Source organism: Ascidiella aspersa, chromosome 2 (genome assembly GCF_963924565.1).
Source record: "Ascidiella aspersa chromosome 2, kaAscAspe10.2, whole genome shotgun sequence".
In the NCBI taxonomy this organism is placed as follows: Eukaryota; Metazoa; Chordata; class Ascidiacea; order Phlebobranchia; family Ascidiidae; genus Ascidiella; species Ascidiella aspersa.
The window spans coordinates 31,653,440-31,676,193 of NC_139448.1; the positions used below are offsets into that span (position 1 = coordinate 31,653,440).

General features: G+C 35.9%; 3 protein-coding genes across 3 annotated transcripts; 1 reads left to right on the forward strand and 2 right to left on the reverse strand.

The window, feature by feature from the left end:
• Positions 1-735: 735 nt before the first annotated feature.
• Positions 736-4,137, forward strand: LOC146164917 (metalloproteinase inhibitor 1-like). The gene is made up of 5 exons (XM_083382696.1): positions 736-870; positions 1,245-1,381; positions 2,045-2,168; positions 2,541-2,713; positions 3,439-4,137. Exons 1-5 carry the CDS (start codon positions 756-758, stop codon positions 3,616-3,618), a joined length of 729 nt encoding a protein of 242 aa, XP_083238822.1. The 5' UTR covers positions 736-755; the 3' UTR covers positions 3,619-4,137.
• Positions 4,138-6,730: 2,593 nt separating this feature from the next.
• LOC146164918 (uncharacterized) lies at positions 6,731-10,237 on the reverse strand. The gene is made up of 5 exons (XM_083380880.1): positions 10,171-10,237; positions 9,718-9,845; positions 8,334-8,457; positions 7,853-8,025; positions 6,731-7,471 (listed from the first exon to the last, which is right to left on the reverse strand). The coding sequence occupies exons 1-5, from the start codon at positions 10,235-10,237 to the stop codon at positions 7,325-7,327; spliced, it is 639 nt and encodes a 212-aa protein (XP_083237006.1). The 3' UTR covers positions 6,731-7,324.
• A 2,560-nt stretch (positions 10,238-12,797) lies between these two features.
• LOC146164919 (metalloproteinase inhibitor 1-like) lies at positions 12,798-18,552 on the reverse strand. Its single transcript, XM_083382777.1, has 6 exons — positions 18,493-18,552; positions 16,904-17,042; positions 16,321-16,457; positions 15,361-15,481; positions 14,531-14,706; positions 12,798-13,066 (listed from the first exon to the last, which is right to left on the reverse strand). The coding sequence occupies exons 2-6, from the start codon at positions 17,028-17,030 to the stop codon at positions 12,944-12,946; spliced, it is 684 nt and encodes a 227-aa protein (XP_083238903.1). The 5' UTR covers positions 17,031-17,042; positions 18,493-18,552; the 3' UTR covers positions 12,798-12,943.
• Between the last annotated feature and the right edge of the window lie 4,202 nt (positions 18,553-22,754).

Genomic DNA, 22,754 nt, shown 5'->3' on the forward strand with positions numbered 1-22,754 from the left:
TCTGCAAGCCAGCAGGCCCACCGCCCGACGTACTTGACCGATCATGCGTTTCCGCTGGCTATTTATATGCGTGCAACAATTACAGAACTCAGATATTTTTTCAAGGTCAAGGCAGCTATTACTAGGCGGGGTATCTCACTGCGCAAGTTTTGGGGTTTAAATTTTTATCGTATAGTTCTGTAAGTTAGCTTGACAACTAGATTGTAACATAGCTTGTTTAATAGTAAATATTTTTCAACTTATAAGGGGCACAACTGTCGGAGATATTGACCTATAAAAATGTAGGCGCGCCAAGTTCGCCCAGGTGTTATGACCGCATTGTTCAACACCTGTGTTTGTGCTGGGATCGATTTTTGAACTTCTTTGGTTTCTTAATCGTCTATAAACATTTAAATGCATTAATTGCTACCTGTGAAATGCTAACCCATATTTTTGCGCAACAATTTCAAGCAAATTTATACTAAGACAGATAAGATATGTTAGGAGACTTTGAGTAAAAGTTTCGCATTAGCACTTTTGGTACAGACAGCAATTCGACGTGAATGTGTACAGTTTTTTCTCATTAACAGATATGGGACTACAGCACGTAACAATAATATGCTTAAGGCTACGGTTTGGGTACCAAAATATAGTATTTTTCTCAATTAAAAAATAACTTTACAGCCTATACAATTAAAAAATAACTTTCCAGTTTATATAAAAAAAAATCACCAAAGTTTTGTTTCTCACTATTTAGGTATAGCTAAGAGTCTGTCATGAACATGTTTTTGGCTGTCATCTTTATTGTTGTGCTTTCAATGCAGGGATCATCGTGTTCGTGTAATTGCAATAATTTGCATCCGCATGAGCGGTTTTGCCGTGGTGCCTTCGGTATGCTCTTTAAATACCAGTTATTCTTCATACCGTGTTTTTTGTTACAGTCAACTTTATGAAACTTTTAGGCCAAAGGCCAACTAGAAAAAATTATCAGTTGTTTATCAGTAAAACTGTTTTTTTGCTAACAGAGTATAAACAATTAATCTATTTCCGATCAATAGCGCGAAACAATATAATGAAATTGTTTTAGATTATTTCTCAAATAATATACTCATTAGTACAATCAAATCTTTTTCGTCCAAATGTAACAAAATAACCACACGTAAAATTTTGTTCAGTGTTCCATTCATTTACTGCAAACAGGACAATAGTTTGTATTTGTTTGTTTGTAAACGCGATTTTAAACGAGTTCAAAAATGTATTTCCAGCTTTCAAATTCGAAGTCATAGCTGCGGGCTTTGTGAACTCTTCACAATACGACCAAGTACTCTTTCCCAACCCTTACTATCCAACAGAGATTTGGGAGCTGAACGTGATACGTCGTTACACAGTAACAAACTTCGCGGTAAGCCTAAGCTAACACGTTTGTTTCTTGTACTTAAATTTGCTCGTCTTGTACACGGTTAAAATATATCACCCCCCGACTAAGTTCAACAAGACAGACGGCAGACTTTTTAACACGGTGGCATATAAACAATGCTGAGGATATTTCGATTTCAAATGCTTCAAAATGGAAGGTTTATTTTTAACATTATATACATATGGGGTTTTCATACTTGACATTTTATTCCGATACCGATAGTCGATGCCCGATATTGTGAACATAAAGTATCGCGATCCAATACGATACCGAATAACCTCATAAATCTGCCTAATTAAGTAGAACTGATAAAATTACAATGTCCTACTGTGGTTTTTGCAAGTTTTTAGACCGAAATTTACATTAGAAAGCTTAGCTACTTGCAGTTGTATTAAACCTTAATTTACCTGACAAATTTACCCTTTAAAGTAAAATCTCTGCCAAGGAACGCAAATTCCTGGAATACCGATACCACCAGACATCGGTATGGACCCGATATGATATGCATACTAAAGTGTATGCAATTTACTTTTAGTTTTAGTGGTGTTTCAAGGCACAATGTCATCTTAATTCACGAAGAATATTCGATATTAATTTAAACCTCCTCGTATAATTGCCAAAGTGATTACCTGCCTTCACATTTTGCAGCTGTACCAAGGAAATAAGGATCTTTCAACAAACGAAACATTGCAGTACATTTACACCGATCCCTATCCCGAATTGACGTGCGGGGTAACATTAAAAATAGCAAGAACTTACGGCGTTATTGGAGGTGAGAGCTACTGAAATGGATATATCATTTGCAAGACAACAGTTTGCTATACGGAAGAGTTTTGAAGCGACCTATAGTATTCGGTTTTTTGGTTAATACTGTATTTTTTTTTGGTTAATACTATAAGTTTTATATTTAATTAAGGGGATTTAAGTTGAATGTTAAAGAGTTGAAAACACTAAAAAAACATTTTACAGCAGATATAATACTAAAAAAAGCAGAAACCGTGTGATATTTACATTTTTGGAAGTGTCTTATTGAAAAAAGAAATATATCACAACATGAACTTTGAACGATCAAGAGGAATTCAATTAGTCAACTTTCTTGCTTTTTTAGTCTAAAGTAGTTTATAACACTTTCATAAACTGTCAGGTTCTTACCGAAACGGTCATCTGGACATTTACTCGTGTGACCACATAGTTGATTTTTCAACTTTGGACATTTTCGAGAGATCGGTGCTTTTAATGAACTGGATGATCCGCTTTTATGAAGGCTGTCAAGACTGCCTAATCATCGACTGTTCCGCCGGCTTCTACAACTGTAAAGTAAGAACGCGAAATATGATTTCTATGTCACCACCAATACTTCTTAAACTGTGTGCCTCGAAAGTTTCTCGAGTGTGTCTACAAATGTTATTTAATTTTAGAAAATAACCAATTCGCATTACAAATGGACATGCAGGCAAGCACGCGGAACCTAAATTTACATTATCCAAGATACACCGAAAGCCAACTCAGACTAAGCAAATCTGTCGATCAATAATGCAAAAGAAGCAGGCTAGGAAAACAACTAGCCTGAAGTGAGGTTCGAACTTCATACCACAGTGCTTGCCACATTCTGTTAGTACAACAACTTAACATTGAGCGGTGGCTTTGTACCGATGATAAGTAAGTCGTAATAGTTGGTCAAGAAGCAGCTTTTTGGAACTAATACTTTGATTCCTTTAATACGTTTGGCTGCATGTCATGACTATACAAATAAGTTTATTTGCAAAATACAAAAAGCGGCACACTTAATGAGAATACAAACCAGAAGTTTGCCGCGTCACACGTTTTGTCAATCACTGTGCCAAAGCCAAAACAACAAAGGTTGTCCACTACTCCACTATATTTTAGAAGGAATGTAGTAATGATTTCGTCCCGCTTATAAGACCTACAAACGAAATGAAAAAATGATAGTCTGTCATTAAGCAAAGTATTGGCTGATACGACTTCGCACATACATTGTAACACTTCGGGAAATTCGTTCAAGTTTTTATATATTTGTACAGAGAGAGCTAGAATCAGACGAATGCCGCATTCCCCTCTCCAAACGTGGAAGCATACCCATTCATCGAGCAGCTTGTCTCAGGCGTAACCAACGCTGCGTTTGGGTGAGCGGGTTCCGGGGGCATGTCATCAGGGTAACTGAAAATAAAAACAAGTTGCAATCAAAAGTTATTGGAAAGTGACCAGGATTATCTGTTGGAGCAAATAAAACGTACAAATACATGTGCTTATGTGTTTTATTTTTGCTATTATGCATTTTGCAACGTCAGAGCGGCAGTGTTAAAATGATTTTAAGAAAATGCCTTTACTTTAGTGCACTTAAGTCAATGTTTTTAAATGACTTGACTTAAGTAGTTCTGGTAAAATGTCTTGATTTAGTCAAATAACATGGGTTAAAACTAAAAACATTAAGATTTGTTAGACTTCAGTCATTTCAAAATCACTTGTTTACCACACTGCGGAGCCGGGGTTTTACATGTTTCAAACGTAATTTCTGAAGTTAGGCTTGAAATATCATTAGAAGCCGAAATAAATATAACAAATTTAAAAGTTAACCTTGTACCATCATTTTATGTCTGATGTGATTTTTGGTCTACTCAAAAGTTTCCTCATTGCTAGGCATATTATATTTTGTGATTGTAAACGTTCTGCTCGTATTATTCATTCATTTCTTTGTTTGTAAATAAACCATGGTTTTGACACTCGCTGTGTGCATACATAGTTTTGGGGTACATTAGTACTACATAGCCTACAGTCCCCATATGAGGAAATAAATAGAAAGTATACGTCTTATGGCTTTTTAATCACTTACAGGTTTGTCGGACAGTTTGGTTTTCTACATCATTCTAGCATGTCGCCCTCAATTGTTGTGTATTGCAGCATTTTGTACGCCAGTTTGCTTGACTGCAAGACGGCTTGCGCGATTTTGGATTTATTTTTCTTGTGAAAACTGAAATAAAAGTCAGCTAATGTGACTTCTATGCATTGATTTGATAAGGACCAACGGTCTTCAACCCCGTTAAACACACATACACAGTAGGACATTTTAATTTTATCAGTTCTACTTAATTAGGCAGATTTATGAGGTTATTCGGTATCGTATTGGATCGCGATACTTTATGTTCACAATATCGGGTATCGACTATCGGTATCGGAATAAAATGTCAAGTATGAAAACCCCATATGTATATAATGTTAAAAATAAACCTTCCATTTTAAAGCATTTGAAATCGAAATATCCTCAGCATTGTTTATATGCCACCGTGTTAAAAAGTCTGCCGTCTGTCTTGTTGAACTTAGTCGGGGGGTGATATATTTTAACCGTGTACAAGACGAGCAAATTTAAGTACAAGAAACAAACGTGTTAGCTTAGGCTTACCGCGAAGTTTGTTACTGTGTAACGACGTATCACGTTCAGCTCCCAAATCTCCGTTGGATAGTAAGGGTTGGGAAAAAGAACTTGGTCATATTGTGAAGAGTTCACGAAGCCTGCAGCTATGACTTCGAATTTGAAAGCTGGAAATACATTTTTGAACTCGTTTAAAATCGCGTTTACAAACAAACAAATACAAACTATTGTCCTGTTTGCAGTAAATGAATGGAACACTGAACAAAATTTTACGTGTGGTTATTTTGTTACATTTGGACGAAAAAGATTTGATTGTACTAATGAGTATATTATTTGAGAAATAATCTAAAACAATTTCATTATATAGTTTCGCGCTATTGGTCGGAAATAGATTAATTGTTTATACTCTGTTAGCAAAAAAACAGTTTTACTGATAAACAACTGATAATTTTTTCTAGTTGGCCTTTGGCCTAAAAGTTTCATAAAGTTGACTGTAACAAAAAACACGGTATGAAGAATAACTGGTATTTAAAGAGCATACCAAAGGCACCACGGCAAAACCGCTCATGCGGATGCAAATTATTGCAATTACACGAACACGATGATTCCTGCATTGAAAGCACAACAATAAAGATAACAGCCAAAAACATGTTCATGACAGACTTTTAGCTATACCTAAATAGTGAGAAACAAAACTTTGGTGATTTTTTTTAATATAGACTGGAAAGTTATTTTTTAATTGTATAGGCTGTAAAGTTATTTTTTAATTGAGAAAAATACTATATTTTGGAAAAAAAATATCTGAGTTCTGTAATTGTTGCACGCATATAAATAGCCAGCGGAAACGCATGATCGGTCAAGTACGTCGGGCGGTGGGCCTGCTGGCTTGCAGATTTCGGTTACTTTGTCAACTAGTTACGTCTTCCCGTGCTGTTACTGGATTATAGCGGGTTGTTGGCAAGTAAACAACTGATAACGGTGCCGGACTAACCACTTTGGATTCCCAAGGCCATTTGTTTATGATATCCTGAATTTATATAAATGTCCCATTTTAAATTTGTTGCAAATTTAAATCAGAATATTCCCAACCGAGAGAGCGCCAATGCATTTTGCTCCTTGAGATAAACTTTGCTCTTTTATTCATCCGGTCTTCACTTTGTACAGTTCGTTGACCGTCTTAGTGTTGCGTATTTGCAAGTTGAATAAAAGACGCATAACATTACCGAAACACTTTTTCCAATGTGGCATATTATATTACCATTTGCGTTAAGGAACTATTACAGGACTAACTATATTAATTGTAAGTTAAGCAACTATCGTGACACTTAATAACAAACCGCCAATGACGTATGGACTACACATTGATTGAAAACGCAAAAACAGCTTCTTCAAGTCAGAATTGTAAATTCTTCGAAACAGTTTCACGTCACGCGAGTACTTGTCGGCGAAAAACAATTCCGTTCAGTTCTTTCGCGCGAAACTGCGTAGATTGCTTACGTCACAAATGACGTCATCCCAACGCTGATTGTTTTGCCTCGAATTCTTCCGATTGATTTTCTGCGAATGATGCCTATGTTGATAATGCTAGCTTGCCATTTAGTCTTTCCATAATGTTATTCACATTTTACTCGTATTTTATAAAATCGTTTCATCGCACTAATAAAATTTTTGGACAATGGACCACTATTTGTAAATCTGTTTTTTCGCGGACCGCAATACAATTAAATTTAAGTTACTGAACTTAACAACTAATTCAATGGCAGTATAATTTCACCCTTAAATTATTTTATAACTCAAAGCTTTCGAAATCATTAAGTTGTGAATAACTGCGGCAATTGTTAAAAGGGTAGGTATAGCCTACTGTACAACGTTAATATATGACTTTTTAATTACTTGTCATATCACCACAGACTACCTGCGCAGTCGTCGCGGACCATCAATGGTCCGCGGACCAAAGTTTGGGAAACCCTGCTAAACAAAGTAAAGGGAAAGTTAAGCAATAAAATGCGCTTGATGATGCAACACGCATGATAGCACGAGTATATTTGTACAATTTATTTGCTGTTAGGGCCATAACAAGTAAAACCATGACAATTCAATGAACTAAACAGTACGGCATATGTGTCTTTAGGATATCGAAAGCCATCACAGACTAACCGAGTATGTCGCCTATGATACAAGCAAGGCAGGCTAGAAAAGCAAATAATAACCTGCAGTGAGGTTTGAACTCACGATATCAGGTCACACCTGGCCCGGGACCGTCGAAAATTAAACCAATGAAATGCGACTGATTCAATAAAATATACACACACATATATATGTACAACAACTATGATCTAGCACTTGTGAAGCTGCTTTCTGACCAACGATTACGGCCTACGTATCAACGGTACACCGAAACCTAACGCAGACTTACCGAATCTGTCGATAAATGATGTAAGCAAGCCACAAATGAAACGTAAATACAAAATGGCGTACAAGCTTTGAAATCAACAAAACAGGCGTTGTTTGTATGACTGTCCCCATTTGAGGACGACCTGTTAGAGTGATGGAATTTCCCTTGAAGGAATCACTTGAAATCCGTCAACCCAGACGCAGTATGATCCACGTCGAAGGCAGACGGCTAGATCAGTAGGTTGCTCAAGGTGGGAGGGGTGATAGCGGCATTCGTCAGGCCTTTGCTCCCCCTACATATCAAATATCATGAATTAAAAAAAATGTTTGCATGATAATCGAGAGAATCGTTGAGGCAAGTATTTTTTTTCTCGAAAAATTGCTTTCAGCGTTTAGAGAAAAAATCCAAAGTTGGCCTTAGCGTTAAGAACTTTAGTTACCTTCAGTTGATAAATCACTTTTTCCTAAATCTATCTTTAAAGGTAAAATGGCTGCCTTGAATCGATAATTATGGCTAAAATTATTTTATTACATCGGTATCGGATCAATACCGATACCACGCTGGTATCGGACAAGTACCACCATTGTCACTTGAGATCGAATGTCGGCACCGATCCGATATTATCGGACATTTCTATCTTTGGCCTATAGAAATTAAGAGTTAGCCTTCTTACTTCACAACTATCGGTGTCTTCTAAACATTCGACAATTTGGCAATGTTGACACGCACTGGGAAAACGATAAACCCAGTTGATCAGAAGAAACTGTCTCTCACGTAGGCTCAAAGTTTCGAGGTCAAATATGTTGTCACAGTTATAAATACTGAGTTGACCGTTGCGGTAAGAACCTGAAAAGTATTGTAAACTGTAAGGTGCGCAGAACTCACGAAGATGCCAAATTTAGTTGCATGCCGGTAAACGCTTTAAATGTTACACGAATATTTACACATTAAATTAAAGGTATATTGCATATTATATAATGACATTATAAAATTCTGGGCTGGAAGGTAGTATTCTCTGATTTATAAAGATATTAAAATGCTGCATTTATATTCCATTAGGGCTAGGAGTGAACTGCGTTGATATATTGTGTCTGATAAATCCTGCTTTAATGCAATGCAATTTGTTACCTAAAAGCGCGCCAGACAGCTCTAACCTCCAATAACGGCATACGTATTTCCTGTTGTTAAACTTGCGCCGCACGTCCATCCAGGGTTTGGCTCGGTGTAAATGTACTGTATCGAGGTGTTAGTGGTAAGCTCCTTGTTTCCTTGGTACAGCTGCAAAAATCAGAACCAGAGGCATTGCTAATGATCTAATTCCATGACTTGACTTAAGTGGACTTAAGACATTTTTTGCAAATGACTTGACTTGGCTTAAGTTGTTTTGGACAAATGACATGACTTGAATTTAGTCTTTTGGACAAATGACTTGGCTTGCACTTATGAAGTCATTAATTCAAACGACTTGGGTGTTTTCATTTAACATTTGAATTAAACAAAATGTTTTCAATACCATTTTATTATAGAGTTGAGTTATTTATCTCAAGTTTTGCATGTGCAGTAAATCGATTAGATTTGCACTTTTGTTGTTTTGTTATTTCGCAGTTGCAAATATTGCTTTTAATCGGACGAGTTTACCATGTTTAAATGTTTATAGTTTTATTTTTATATCAGTGATTTGCCTTGAAGTAAACTTGCTCGAATAATGATTTGACTGGAACTTGACTTTTATTTTTTTTAAATACTTGACTTGAACAAGTTAATTCACAAATGGGATTTAAGTCATTCTGAAATGACTTGTTTACAACACTGACCAGACTGTTAATTGTTCATTTGTTATCAACAAACCTTTCATAAGGCCTTGATTTATTTTATTTTCGGACAAAAAAAGAGTGCTATATAAAAGTCACTTGTAGAAACCTACGGTATTTCGTTAAGACAAATTATGCCAGAGATTTTACAGTTTTCGCTATAAACCCTGCTGATTTTAATTACTGTAAATGCGATCAACTCATGTTGTATACTACGTTTTGTATTATTTCGCTTATGTTTGGTAATCAGTTGGCGTATAGTTGTTAATCAGTTGGCGTATAATGCAGTCAGTTTGAGTATAGTTATGTTGTTTACCGAAAAACATAAACCAAACTATACTCCCTTAATGTTGCCGTTTTGTTCAAATGTTGCGGAATCGATATACCCAGAAACCCAATTGCAAGCAAAGAACTTCGTATAGATATCAAACGAAAAACAGACGCGATAGTCTTCTTATGCGAGTCTCTTATTATGTAATGATATGATACTTACTTACTCCTGAGTTCATATAGCAAACAACACATTTTGCTTGAACGTAGCATTACGTTATTATTAGTGTTTGCTTCAACTTATTATTATTTCATGTTTAGTAGTGTTTCCTTAAACTTATTATTTTATTATTATTATTACTGTTTGCTTGAACGTAATATTATTTTATTATTATTAGTGTTTGCTTGAACTTTTATTTTTATTTTTTTTTATTTTTATTTTTTTGTTTGAACTTACATGAAAGCGATTGATTGTGTAACGACGTACGACATCCTGCGGCCAATAGTCCCTGGGAAAGTCCCCAGAATGCAAAACCTGATCATTTTCTCTCACATGATCGGCAGCTATGACTTTGAATCTGTAAGCTGAAAAAAATGTCAAACTGCGTGGACTTTTTTTAATCTATGCGCCAATCACAGCGGAAACTGAGATCGCCACACGATGCTCTTTCATAATATTTAGCAAACATCCATAATGACACATTTTTAAGGTATTCGATAGACAACAATTAAATCTTCGTTTTATCAGTGACCTTGTTTTCTGTAATAATTATTTTTTACTCTATTTGGGAAAAATGTAATATTGTTGCGAACAGTAACAAACTAAAAGTTTGAATCATCATATGCTGACAACGTATACCTAATGCGCCATGGCAAAATTGTTGCTGTGGATGTTGCATTTCGCAGCTACAGGACTGAGCGGGATCCAGCATCGAAACCACTACGACCGCCAGGAATACTATAAGTTGAAACGACATTGTTTCCGACAATACCTAAAAAGTGAGGAAAAATTCTTAAACATCTCTATACTCTTTAAAATAAGTCTTACTGTAACATTAGTTGGGCTAAATTATTCTGCTGTTATTTATCAGGGGTTAGGGATCAACATTTTTTTGCAAGGGTCAAGGCGAATTGTAATATTACACTTTCAGTGCAACATTGTGAGGAAGAAAACTAAAAATCATGATTTTGATTTTCGTGAAGCGTTATTTCCAAGATAAACACAGTGGAAAACTTTGGAACAGTCACAATATTATTTTTTAAAACCTAAACTAGTAACAAACTCACAAAATAATTTAAATATGATTCAATCGAATCTGTTGCTGATACAAACTGGATAAACACCACAATGTAGCCTGTATGAAGGCCGAAACCAGGCATGCCGAGTCCGGGTCGTATTCGGGCCTCGAGTAAGACTAATGTAAAACTTACTCGAATGCGCATGCGCTGTACCAATATTCGAACTGATGCAGCAAACTTAAAAAACAAATAGTGGAAAACCATGTATTGTGGGTGATCAATACTATGACCTTTTGAATAGATTGCTTTATTTCCACCTTATTTTTGATTATAGTGTAAAATGCTGGCTACAAAGTCAGTTTCGGACTCAGGTTACTTCAAACCGATTCCGCAGCCCTGATCACAACAACGGTTGAAATTATCTGTTTCACCAAGAAAAGCACAAACAAATTTGCCATGTACACAATCTGTCCCTGTATTGTTTCCTGCAATAACACCTAATACTAGAAACAAATGCAAATTAACATTCCGTTTTCCTAAACAGAAAGTTTCACTTTTACATAACTTAGAGCTGCGATCAAAAAATTAAAACCTTAAAGTTAAACAGTTATGAGTCACTTTCTAGGCTGCTGATTTCAAGGACTCCCTGTTGTTCGACTGGATTGGGCAATGTCGCACATATATAGCCGGAAAACAACTCACGGAAATGAATGACCGATCAAGTACGTCGGGCGTTGGGCACAGCTTATAGTGTTCATATTACTTTACCAAGGCGTAAGGTCATTACCAAAGCAGTTACTCGTTAGAGGCGGTTTTGCACGGAGGTAAAAGACTGTTATAGGCCAGAAAAATAATTTTTGATAGGCCATTGGTCATTCCTTCAATTGGTAAAAATTAACAATTTTCAATCAAAAGCTTTAGTACTTTTTTTGTCCATTTTTAACTGGCTATAAAACAACCTATCACGCAGAACAATAGTGTCTGTTCTCACTGTTTAGGACATCATTTTAATTATATCCGATCCTCAATTTCAACAAGGCGTTAGTTGGTCAATTTACGGATGCGTATAGTGCTGCGTAATAATTAGATAAATTGTATTGCACCATAACATTACCAAAACATTATTCCGCGTGGTAATGTTTAGTAAAGTAAACTATCGCGACACCTAACAGCAAATCGCCTCTAATGTAAGAACTGTAAAGTAACTTCCCTGAAAACGCAAAAAATACTTCCTAACGTCATAATTGCTCAATACGACGAAGCACTGTCACGTCATACAAGTACTTCGTGTGGACGGCGAGCAACAATCTTGTTCTGTTATTTTGCCAGCAAAAGTACGTAGACTGCTTCATCCTTACGTCACAGATAACGTCATCCTCGACGGTCGCTTTCCTGCAAATTCCGCCGATTAGTTTTCTGCGCATTACGCCTGTTGATACTGTAACTTGTCGTTTTGCGCTTCAATATTATAAATTGAATTTTGCTTTAAAAAAACGTTTTTTGGAACGAGGTTCTACCACATCGCCAGAAATGATTAATAGATCGCTGCACCCACCTAGAATTTTCGGTAAGTGGTTACTGTACTGTCACAATAAATCGAAGTGAAACAACATAAATCAGCTCTACACAATGCAGGAAAAGATTCTGTGATTTAATAAACTCTAATCTTACAAAACAAGTTGTATCAAGAGGCTTACCAAGAGAGAAAACATCATATTTTAAGACTCCAGAATTATGCTCAGCACTTTGGGCATTAGAAATGGCACCCCAGTGTACAGCGACATCCCGGTTTGGAAAAAATAATGATTTCGACGAATTGTATTTATAAAATTGCCTGTTTTTTAAAGGAAGTATATACGAACAAAATTCCGCCATGCTACACAAATGTTATTTTTATTTATTAAATCGTTTGCTTGCCAACAACAACTTGACTGTTTCTTGTTTTTCAGTTCTCCTAAAATCATTGTTTGAGAACGTTCTCCTTGGTTAATGGTAATAGTTGCTAGTTTGTGCCTTAATGCGGCTCGTGTGTCAGAGTATGTATTGTTTGTATATGATTTTATTTATCATTTATGATTTAATTCATAAATGTATTTTGTGATCACTATATCGTCGTAGGCCAGTAGAACAGTAACGATGTTTTTTAGGAGAAACAATAACGATGTTTTTTTTTACAATCGAAATTTGTCGAATTGTATTACATATACTTTAGGCTTTCTTTTCAAGTCAATAGGACCTGTAAAAACGCGCCTAATGCTGCAAACTATGAGTACTCTATTAACAACTAAAGTAGGCTATAGCAGTCGCTAAAACTGGCGTTTATTTGCAGATGCAATAAAAGTACAAAATCGTGTGTACTGTCTTAAAGTATATAAACACAGGCGTCGACCATTATGACCTCCCCCAATAAAGACGACTTGTTAGAATGAGGAGGGTGGCATAGACTAAATCTCTAGAAATTCTTTCACCCAGATGCAGCGTGATCCACGTTGAAGGCAGACGGCTAGATCATTTGGTGATCCAAGGTAGGAACGGTAAAGATAGCATTCGTCAGGGCTTTGCTCTACCTGAATAGAAAATGTTATGAATTAAAAAAGCACGTTACTCCGAAATGAGGGAAATTCCGCACGGCGCATCGACCAACGAAAACTTTACCTTGAAAACAATTTTACTTCTAAATAAATATGTATTGTCTTTGTGTTAGCAAGTAATTTTCGTATAATATGAAATATGTCACTAACCTGGTTGTGTCAAATCTTGGTACGTTGAAGACTATTTAAGAGATTAAACGCAACAACTTATGTTGTTAAGAATTCAGTTTCTATAGTAATATACACGCTTTATTCCCAACGTCAACTGTTTAAAATTTGCCACTAGGGCCGGCGGAGCCCGACTCCGAAATCGAGACTCGGGACTCGGGACTGGAGACTGGAGACTGGAGACTGGAGACTGGAGACTGGAGACTGGGGACTCGGGATTTTTGACTCGGGACTCGGGACTCGAGACTTGGGACTTGGGACTCGGGACTCGGGACTCGGGACTCGGGACTCGGGACTCGGGACTCGGGACTCGGGATTTTTGACTCGGGACTCGGGACTCGAGACTTGGGACTCGGGACTCGGGATTTTCGACTCGGGACTCGGGACTTGGGAATTGGGACTCGAGATTGGGGACTCGGGACTCGGGACTCGGGATTTTTGACTCGAGATTGGTGGGGACTCGGGAATCAGAACTCCAAACCCGAGACTAGATACCCGACACTTGACAGAGTCAGTTTATTTCTGAACTCGTAAATTCGAGACTCGGGACTCCTGATTCGGAAATCGAGTAAGACTAGGTTAATGCCCGAGACCCGATTCCGGCGTTGGGTATCAAATTTTAAACCGCCATTTAAGGAAACTGTAAATTGTAATGGTGGAATACTTTCAAAGCACGCGTTGTGTTGGGATAAGTTATATGACACTTTTATGAGTGGCTGTATAGATATAGTTAGTTTTTTTAAAACAAACATATATATTTTCGGTTCTAAAGTACAACCGTATTTTTGTTTATTAATAAAATATGCCGCGGGCCGTTAAAATTAATCTAAAGGGGCGCAGCTGGCCCGCAAGCCGTCGTTTGGTAACCTATAATCAGAGATGTCCGATACTTGTCATTTTATACCCGATATTTTAGGTATCGGGGTCCGATTCGATACCAAGGCACATAACCATCCTAAAATAAGCAAAATTGATAAAACCTAAACTTTTAAAGGCAATATTTCTCAGGTTATTAGGTTAAAATAAAGAAGTTTAGTTACCTCCAGTTGTTAACCAACATTTTTTTTAAATTACCCTTAAGGTAGATCGCTGCATTGGATCGCAATGCATGGCTGAAGTTCCTCTATAAATTTGGTATCGGATCGGCACCGATACCACCCTGGTATCGGACAAGTACCGATACTGTCATTTGGCATCGGGTGTCGGCTCCGATCCGATATTATCGGACATTCCTACCCCTAAACTACACAAATTATGAGTCCAAGCTCTTACTTGACAACGCTCGGCTCTTTTATATGAGCATTCGACGACTTGGCAATGTTGGCACGCTCTTGGAAAACGATAAATCCAGTTGATCAAAAGGAAGGTTCTCTCGCGTTGGCTTAATGCTGACAGGTCTTCTATGTTGTCACACGAGTAAACACTCAGATGACCATTGCGATAAGAACCTTAGAGTAAGTCAGGGCGTTATAATCCATCCAGACAAAACGCCTAATTGAATTGCATGTTCGTTAACATTTCAAAATGAACATGTTTTGGGGGTATTTTAGTATTAGCTTATTTTGCGAATTATATATAATGACGTGATATATTTCTGATTAAGAAAAAACATGCTTTTTAGGTAATTACTCGACATTTAACTGTTTCACTTAAATTAACTCAGTGACTACTTTATATTGCCAATTATATAATTACATTATATATATTTCCAATTAGAAAACTAATATCTTTTAAAGAAATGATTCGACATTTCATTATTTCACTTAAATTATATCATTAAATACTTTATATTGCGAATTATATAATGATGAAATATATTTTAGATAATGAAGTAATATTTTTTAAAGTAATGATTTCACATATACATAATGTCATTTTTTAGGGTAATGATTTCACATTTCACAATTAAATCATTAAATAGTTAATATTGCAAACTACAGTATATATTGACATTATGAATTTATGATTAAGAAAGTAATAATGTTTTAGGTAATGATTTGACATTTATATATTTCGCTTAGTTCTTGGTAGGATTGAATTGTGTTTATTATTTCCTACTTTTTGAGTGCTTTAATTCAAATGCTATTTCTGGCAGCTCTAACCCCCAATAACGGCGTATGATCCTGTTGTTAAACTTGCGCCGCACGTATATCCAGGGTTCGGATCGGTGTAAATGTACTGTACAGAGGTGTTAGTGGTAAGTTCCTTGTTTCCTTGATACAGCTGCAAAATTGGAAACCAGTTGATATATATTTAAATATAGATATTTTTCGCAATGATGTCGGTGCTTTAGAACAAAAAATGGTTATTCTAAAAATGATCTGACCTTAACTTATAGCCGTCTTGTGTTGTTCCAAAATTTTTACTGATAAACTGATTTTATGTGCTAATTTTGATTTATGTGAAATCAGACTATAGTATTCAGACTCTTCACAATTTAATCATTTTATCATTGCGCAGTCGGATTGAGTGTTCGTGCATCTTAAAAAATCACACGTTCTGTAGAACGTATGCTAAATCCAGTGTTGTAAAAAAGACATTTTGAAATGACTTAAGTCCTGGTAAAGTCATTTGTAAAATAACTTAACTCTAAGTCAAGTCATAAGTAAAATAACTTAAGTTTAATTCAAGTCTTTTTGAATAAATAACAAGTCAAGTCATAATTAGAGCAAGTCAGTTCCAAGTCAAGTATTTGTCAAAAAAATGACACAAGCTATTAAAATTAGTAAACTTATTCAAAAATGAGCAATACCTTAGCTAAAAAATAGTAAAAACGAAGTACACATGAAGTACCCAATTATACAAAAAAAATACTTAAGAAAACACTATATTTCAAAGTAATTCGTCTAAAAGACTTGAGTCAAATCAAGTAATCTGCCCTAAAGAAAGTCATTACAACGCTGACGAAATCCAAATATATCCATAAAAGAACATGCTGAGCAACTCGTCATATGAATATTAGTCGACAAACAAACTCCATAGTTCTTATGCAAGTATACGGTAATCAACGAGTAATGGCGCGGTACGTGGTCGAGCTAAATATCCCGTTTGCTTTAACTAACCTTAAAACCAGTGATTGTGTAACGACGCTGAACGTCATACCGCCATTGGTTTATTTGAAAGGCGTCAGGTGAACGGACAACCTGATCATATCGTGAGGCGTTCACATGATCGGCAGCTATCACTGTGAATCTGTAAGCTGGAAAACGTTGTAAAACTGCATGAATTTCAATAAAAATATTAAAGCCATAATATTCGATAAAATCGACATTTTGCAGTTTACAGACGTTTCAGCAATAACTCATGCCATCATCAATGTAAAAATCAAGTGAAGATAGAAGTGATGAAAGATTAAAAAAAAGGAAAAAAGGACAAACAGAAAAAGAAGGCGTGAATTTGTTTCTTCAAAATGAAAATAAATTCAATGCGCTATTTGTATAACGGATAAATAAACAAATCAAAGGATGTTCGTTTGTCTTATGTGGTATTTTTTAGAAAAATTTATATTCTAGCACATTTTTTTACAGTGGGCGACGATTGTATCATTTTTGTTATCTCTGACAATTTGTTTATGTAATAATATTTTTTCGAATTGTTCAGGCAAATAAATATTTTTGTTAACATTATGAATAAAAAAGCATATACCTAATTGTCCGCGACAAAAACCCAGCTGTGGGTGATAAGTAAGGCAGTCACAGGACCGAGCAGTATCCAGCATTAAAACCATGCCGACAATGACAACAGCCAGGAACAGTTTGATGGAAGGCGACATTGTTTTCGAAACCTAAACAGTGCAGAAGAAAACCAAAAAAATCATGTTTTGTATTCCATATAATTATAAAAATACCAGGACTAACAAAACGAAAAAAACTTTGGGCACAGCACTTTTGCCGATGTCCACAATTCATTTTATTCTAACCTAAACCATTAAAAATACAACTTAGGCGTTCTGAGCCTGAGGCAGTCTGGCAGTGTTGTAATGGCTTATGTAAATGACTTAAACAAGGTACGCTTAAGTCACTGTTTACAAATGACTCGACCTAACTGAAATCTTTCGGCCTAAATGACTAAACTTGAGTTATTTGAACAACTTAACCTATGGAGTTAAGAGATTCACGCTAATGACTCAACTTACATTTAAGTGCGTTAATTAAATAATTCCGTGCAAATCTGGTTATTTAGGTCTCATTCCTCTGTGTTTAAAAAAATTTAAAAGTAGGCTATGCCGAAAGCTATCGCTGACTCTGAAACCTGTCGATTAATGAATCAAGAAAAGCAGGCTAGAGAAACAACTAGCCTGTAGTGAGGTTCGAACTCACGACTTCCGGTTATACCCCAACTGCCCTACACAGGCTCACAGAGGAGCAAGTAGAGAAACAACATACGCTTGCAACATTATGTTATTACAAGCAAAACGAGTGGCATTTTTGTTGGTCAAAAATCAGTTTCAGAAGGGCTAGATCACAGTTATTTAACACATATGTGTGTGTATAAAAATTAAACTAAGTTCAGAACTCAGTAAACCGAAAATCAGTTTGTTTGGATGTTATGAATTGATAAATATATTTCGCTATTAAAAGCATCGTCAGTATCTAAAAACATAACACAACATGAGTCAAGAAGTACGCTAATAAAAACCAAAACTAACTAATCTAGGCAAGTGGTCATCTACGCAAGCCGCAACTCCTGCAACTAAATGACGATGCAATCAGTAAAGTGATGTAACAACTGATAAGACAGATAAAAGCGCGCCATAAGGTGGAAAATAAAAACGAGAGGGCAAATAGAGAAAACTAAACAAAACAAAGTAAAACAGCAAAATAAAACACTATTTAAAACGAGGTAAAATCATTTTTTGGATGTTTATGCTAGCATTTATAAGGTTAAGCCATTTGTTCTCGTACAGGTCTAGTTGGTTGACATTGGGTTGCTCTACAAAAGTCACTTTATAACAATTACTTATAAGTGGCTTGGAAGCCAAAATGTGGGCATGATATGAAGCGTAATGCTTTAAAAGAGCAGCTTTGTCCCCGCCCTTCGACAAAGAAAAGCTTTTCCACGTCCCTCTGTGGCTATTCCATCGGGTGTTTGTATCTATGTGTGTGTATCTTTAATTTAAAAGTTTAGAATATAAGTTTTACTAACAAAAAATCACGATTCACTTTACAATATTGTTTTAGTATTTGTTCTGCAGTATCTTTAACTACCAAAAATTCCAAAAAACACAAACTCACCCAGATAGAAATCTGTCAGGCAGAGATGCTTCCAGGCATAAAGAACAGCTTGATGATGTAAGGACGACGAGGACTTGTTGCACGCATATAAATATGTAGCAAAGCACGCACGGAAACGATCAACTGGTCAAGTACATCGGTGGGTTGGGGAGGGGGGAAGAGAGTACAGGCTAACGCAATATTTCCTACTATTTTTAAGATCAGTGGTTCTAAAAACTCTAAGCGTGCGGCAAATTGAGAAAATAAATAGTGGTATACAAAGTTGCTTTAAAATATATTTCTGCATTTCTATGCGATGGGTTTTATCGTTTTTCGAGAAAAGCTCAGCATGCAAGTCAACATGTATAGAAAGGTGAAAAAACATTTTTAAATAAATCATTATATAACAATCCTACTAAATATAGTTTATAACAATCACTCACTTGCCGGCAATAGGTAAACATTATGCTAGTACAAATGCAGTGGTACGTTCTGAGGTAAATTGTTCTAGGGCCTCCTCAACGTAAATACAGTTTAATTATCGGGTGCAATTCCAAAATACTTTGACTAAATTTTATCCATTTTTCTTTGATTAACGATACTCAAATTATTAAAGTTCGACCCAAATGTTGTCCACGGCCTTTCGTCGTCAATTCAAAGTTATCGTTTTATAAAAAACTCTTTACATTTATCAAAACTCTTTATAAAACAGTTTGGTGACAGTTTTGCGTGCTATTTTGTAATATTTAGGTCCTTTTCGACAATTAGTAAAACTTTCCGACAGGCGATAGATTTAGAACAAGGCAAACTTATCAATCACTCGCTTATTTTGTATAGAAGCACATTTGTTTTGATATAGAAATTGAAAGATTTTGTTTTACCTTTTAGAATAGGACATTTTAACGACCAATAGATTGTATTAAACTGTTGTTGGCCTTTTCTGATTTGTTACAGAAATGTCTGAAACGAAATGCCATACGAAATGTATGGCTTTATTTAACTAATTGTTTTGGTGTACTACCAAATAACGAAAGCCAAAGCAAGCAGTTTACTTTGCAATAGGTAAGTTAAGTACCATCCTAGTACTGCTTATTACCAGACGTCCTATTTCCGATCTTGTGAATGTCAAGGCACAATGGCAATTGCGATTTGAAGAAAATCTAGAATGAAGTATGCAAGACTTGCGCCAAATATCTCCAATTGTTCCGGTGTTCTTATAGAACTGATCTTTTTCTTGGAAAGAGTGATTCACTCGGGAGTCGGAATCGTTTTTATGGCAAACCGTAATGACACCAAAACAAACTCCAATTATGATTACTGCAAGCGCAATTCTGTCGGAAACAATTGGTCTTTATTGTACTTTTGCTTTTCACTTCAAATCGCGCAATACATACAATTTTAAAATGGCATGATATGAAGCGTAATGCTTTAAAAGAGCAGCTTTGTCCCCGCCCTTCGACAAAGAAAAGCTTTTCCACGTCCCTCTGTGGCTATTCCATCGGGTGTGTGCATCTATGTGTGTGTATCTTTAATTTAAAAGTTTAGAATATAAGTTTTACTAACAAAAAAGCACGATTCACTTTACAATATTGTTTTAGTATTTGTTCTGCAGTATCTTTAACTACCAAAAATTCCAAAAAACACAAACTCACCCAGATAGAAATCTGTCAGGCAGAGATGCTTCCAGGCATAAAGAACAGCTTGATGATGTAAGGACGACGAGGACTTGTTGCACGCATATAAATATGTCGCAAAGCACGCACGGAAACGATCAACTGGCCAAGTACATCGGTGGGTTGGGGAGGGGGGAAGAGAGTACAGGCTAACGCAATATTTCCTACTATTTTTAAGATCAGTGGTTCTAAAAACTCTAAGCGTGCGGCAAATTGAGAAAATAAATAGTGGTATACAAAGTTGCTTTAAAATATATTTCTGCATTTCTATGCGATCGGTTTTATCGTTTTTCGAGAAAAGCTCAGCATGCAAGTCAACATGTATAGAAAGGTGAAAAAACATTTTTAAATAAATCATTATATAACAATCCTACTAAATATAGTTTATAACAATCACTCACTTGCCGGCAATAGGTAAACATTATGCTAGTACAAATGCAGTGGTACGTTCTGAGGTAAATTGTTCTAGGGCCTCCTCAACGTAAATACAGTTTAATTATCGGGTGCAATTCCAAAATACTTTGACTAAATTTTATCCATTTTTCGTTGATTAACGATACTCAACTTATTACAGTTCGACCCAAATGTTGTCCACGGCCTTTCGTCGTCAATTCAAAGTTATCGTTTTATAAAAAACTCTTTATGTTTATCAAAACTCTTTATAAAACAGTTTGGTGACAGTTTTGCGTGCTATTTTGTAATATTTAGGTCCTTTTCGACAATTAGTAAAACTTTCCGACAGGCGATAGATTTAGAACAAGGCAAACTTATCAACCACTCGCTTATTTTGTATAGAAGCACATTTGTTTTGATATAGAAATTGAAAGATTTTGTTTTACCTTTTAGAATAGGACATTTTAACGACCAATAGATTGTATTAAACTGTTGTTGGCCTTTTCTGATTTGTTACAGAAATGTCTAAAACGAAATGCCATACGAAATGTATGGCTTTATTTAACTAATTGTTTTGGTGTACTACCAAATAACGAAAGCCAAAGCAAGCAGTTTACTTTGCAATAGGTAAGTTAAGTACCATCCTAGTACTGCTTGTTACCAGACGTCCTATTTCCGATCTTGTGAATGTCAAGGCACAATGGCAATTGCGATTTGAAGAAAATCTAGAATGAAGTATGCAAGACTTGCGCCAAATATCTCTAATTGTTCCGGTGTTCTTATGGAACTGATCTTTTTCTTGGAAAGAGTGATTCACTCGGGAGTCGGAATCGTTTTTATGGCAAACCGCAATGACACCAAAACAAACTTCAATTATGATTACTGCAAGCGCAATTCTGTCGGAAACAATTGGTCTTTATTGTACTTTTGCTTTTCACTTCAAATCGCGCAATACATACAATTTTAAAATGTCAGGGAATGGACAATGGTAGAATTGTGACTGTGATTCTGTTTCCAGGCTTAATAAAGTTTGATCCAAAATTCAAAACTAAAATACTTTTATACTTTTAAAATTACTAACATCCAGTTCATTTGCACCAGGTTGTATATGGAACGTACAAGCGGTCAGTTACAAAAATCAATTATAAGGTTGCGGTGATTCATATTGCTACCGGCACTTTCTGACGTTCGTAGTTTGGTTTTCCCGACTCGTTTTATTTTCCAATGTATCTCTATCGTAAAATAAAAAAAAATATTTTAAAGAGCATTGTTTCTCCATCTGTTTCGCCGCCAACTAAATACTGATAGTTAATATAACAACAAAGCTTTGGTGACCAAATTACCTTTACTGAAACTTTTGTATGTCAAAGTGAACTGAATACAAATGGCCAATAGCATCCATTAATTTAAATTGAACTAATATGCCATGTCTTTACTTTCCTTGCAAAATGTTTTCAAATTGAAAAGAAATCTTGGTGAGAACCAATCTTAATAATTCTAACCATGTGAACTAGGCTACAGTCGGCAAACAAACCAAATTGAACATCGATCTAATTTTGCGTCACGACACATAGGCTGAGATACACTGTCGTCTTACAGCATCACATTTTGGCAGATATATCCACTTGAAGATGGTTAAGGCATATATTAGTGCAACCAAGAAAAAAAGGCTGAAAGGTCAAAATGCAAGCCGAAGGTCAAAATGCAAAGTGAACATGAATCACGCTGTATAGTAGTAGGCTTCACGCACAATATTTAATGCACGGGTTCTTAACATAGGGTCCGTGGCATAAGCGTAGCCATGGAGGGGCCACAGGGGTTATGCCCCCCAAAAATCTATAAATATTTTACTCTTAATAATTTGTTTTGTAGCATTTATGAGCAGTACCACACAGTCGATCACAGGCACGTCACTGCTTCAATTGTCATGCACTGTTGCGTCACAAACGTTTGTTATACATATTAATGTAGTTTTACAACTTTTAATCAGTTTTTGCTCTTTGACTGTTTTTTGAGTACTGCGTTAACACTCAGTCAGTTGCTGCTCATAACAGTTTGCTAGCATTGTTATTTGTGTTCGTTACGGCAGCTAATATAATGGTAAAGGTAAACAAAAAAGTTCAAACTTTTTGGCAGCCAAAATATTTTCTGCTGGCTACTGGACCTCTGGGGGGTACGTGAACCAGTTTTGGGTAGTCCATGAAGTCTTATTTAAAA

Excerpts from the sequence above, each read along its gene's own strand:
- LOC146164917 (XM_083382696.1), top strand. The coding sequence starts at position 756 with ATGAACATGTTTTTGGCTGTCATCTTTATTGTTGTGCTTTCAATGCAG. Across the intron at positions 2,169-2,540 it reads AACTTACGGCGTTATTGGAG|GTTCTTACCGAAACGGTCAT; the intron begins GTGAGAGCTACT and ends ATAAACTGTCAG. Across the intron at positions 2,714-3,438 it reads CCGGCTTCTACAACTGTAAA|AGAGAGCTAGAATCAGACGA; the intron begins GTAAGAACGCGA and ends ATATTTGTACAG.
- LOC146164918 (XM_083380880.1), bottom strand. The coding sequence starts at position 10,237 with ATGTCGTTTCAACTTATAGTATTCCTGGCGGTCGTAGTGGTTTCGATG. Across the intron at positions 9,846-10,170 it reads GCTGGATCCCGCTCAGTCCT|CTTACAGATTCAAAGTCATA; the intron begins GTAGCTGCGAAA and ends CATTTTTTTCAG. Across the intron at positions 8,458-9,717 it reads ACACAATCAATCGCTTTCAT|CTGTACCAAGGAAACAAGGA; the intron begins GTAAGTTCAAAC and ends TGATTTTTGCAG.
- LOC146164919 (XM_083382777.1), bottom strand. The coding sequence starts at position 17,030 with ATGTCGCCTTCCATCAAACTGTTCCTGGCTGTTGTCATTGTCGGCATG. Across the intron at positions 15,482-16,320 it reads ACACAATCACTGGTTTTAAG|CTGTATCAAGGAAACAAGGA; the intron begins GTTAGTTAAAGC and ends CCAATTTTGCAG. Across the intron at positions 14,707-15,360 it reads ATCATACGCCGTTATTGGGG|GTTCTTATCGCAATGGTCAT; the intron begins GTTAGAGCTGCC and ends ACTTACTCTAAG.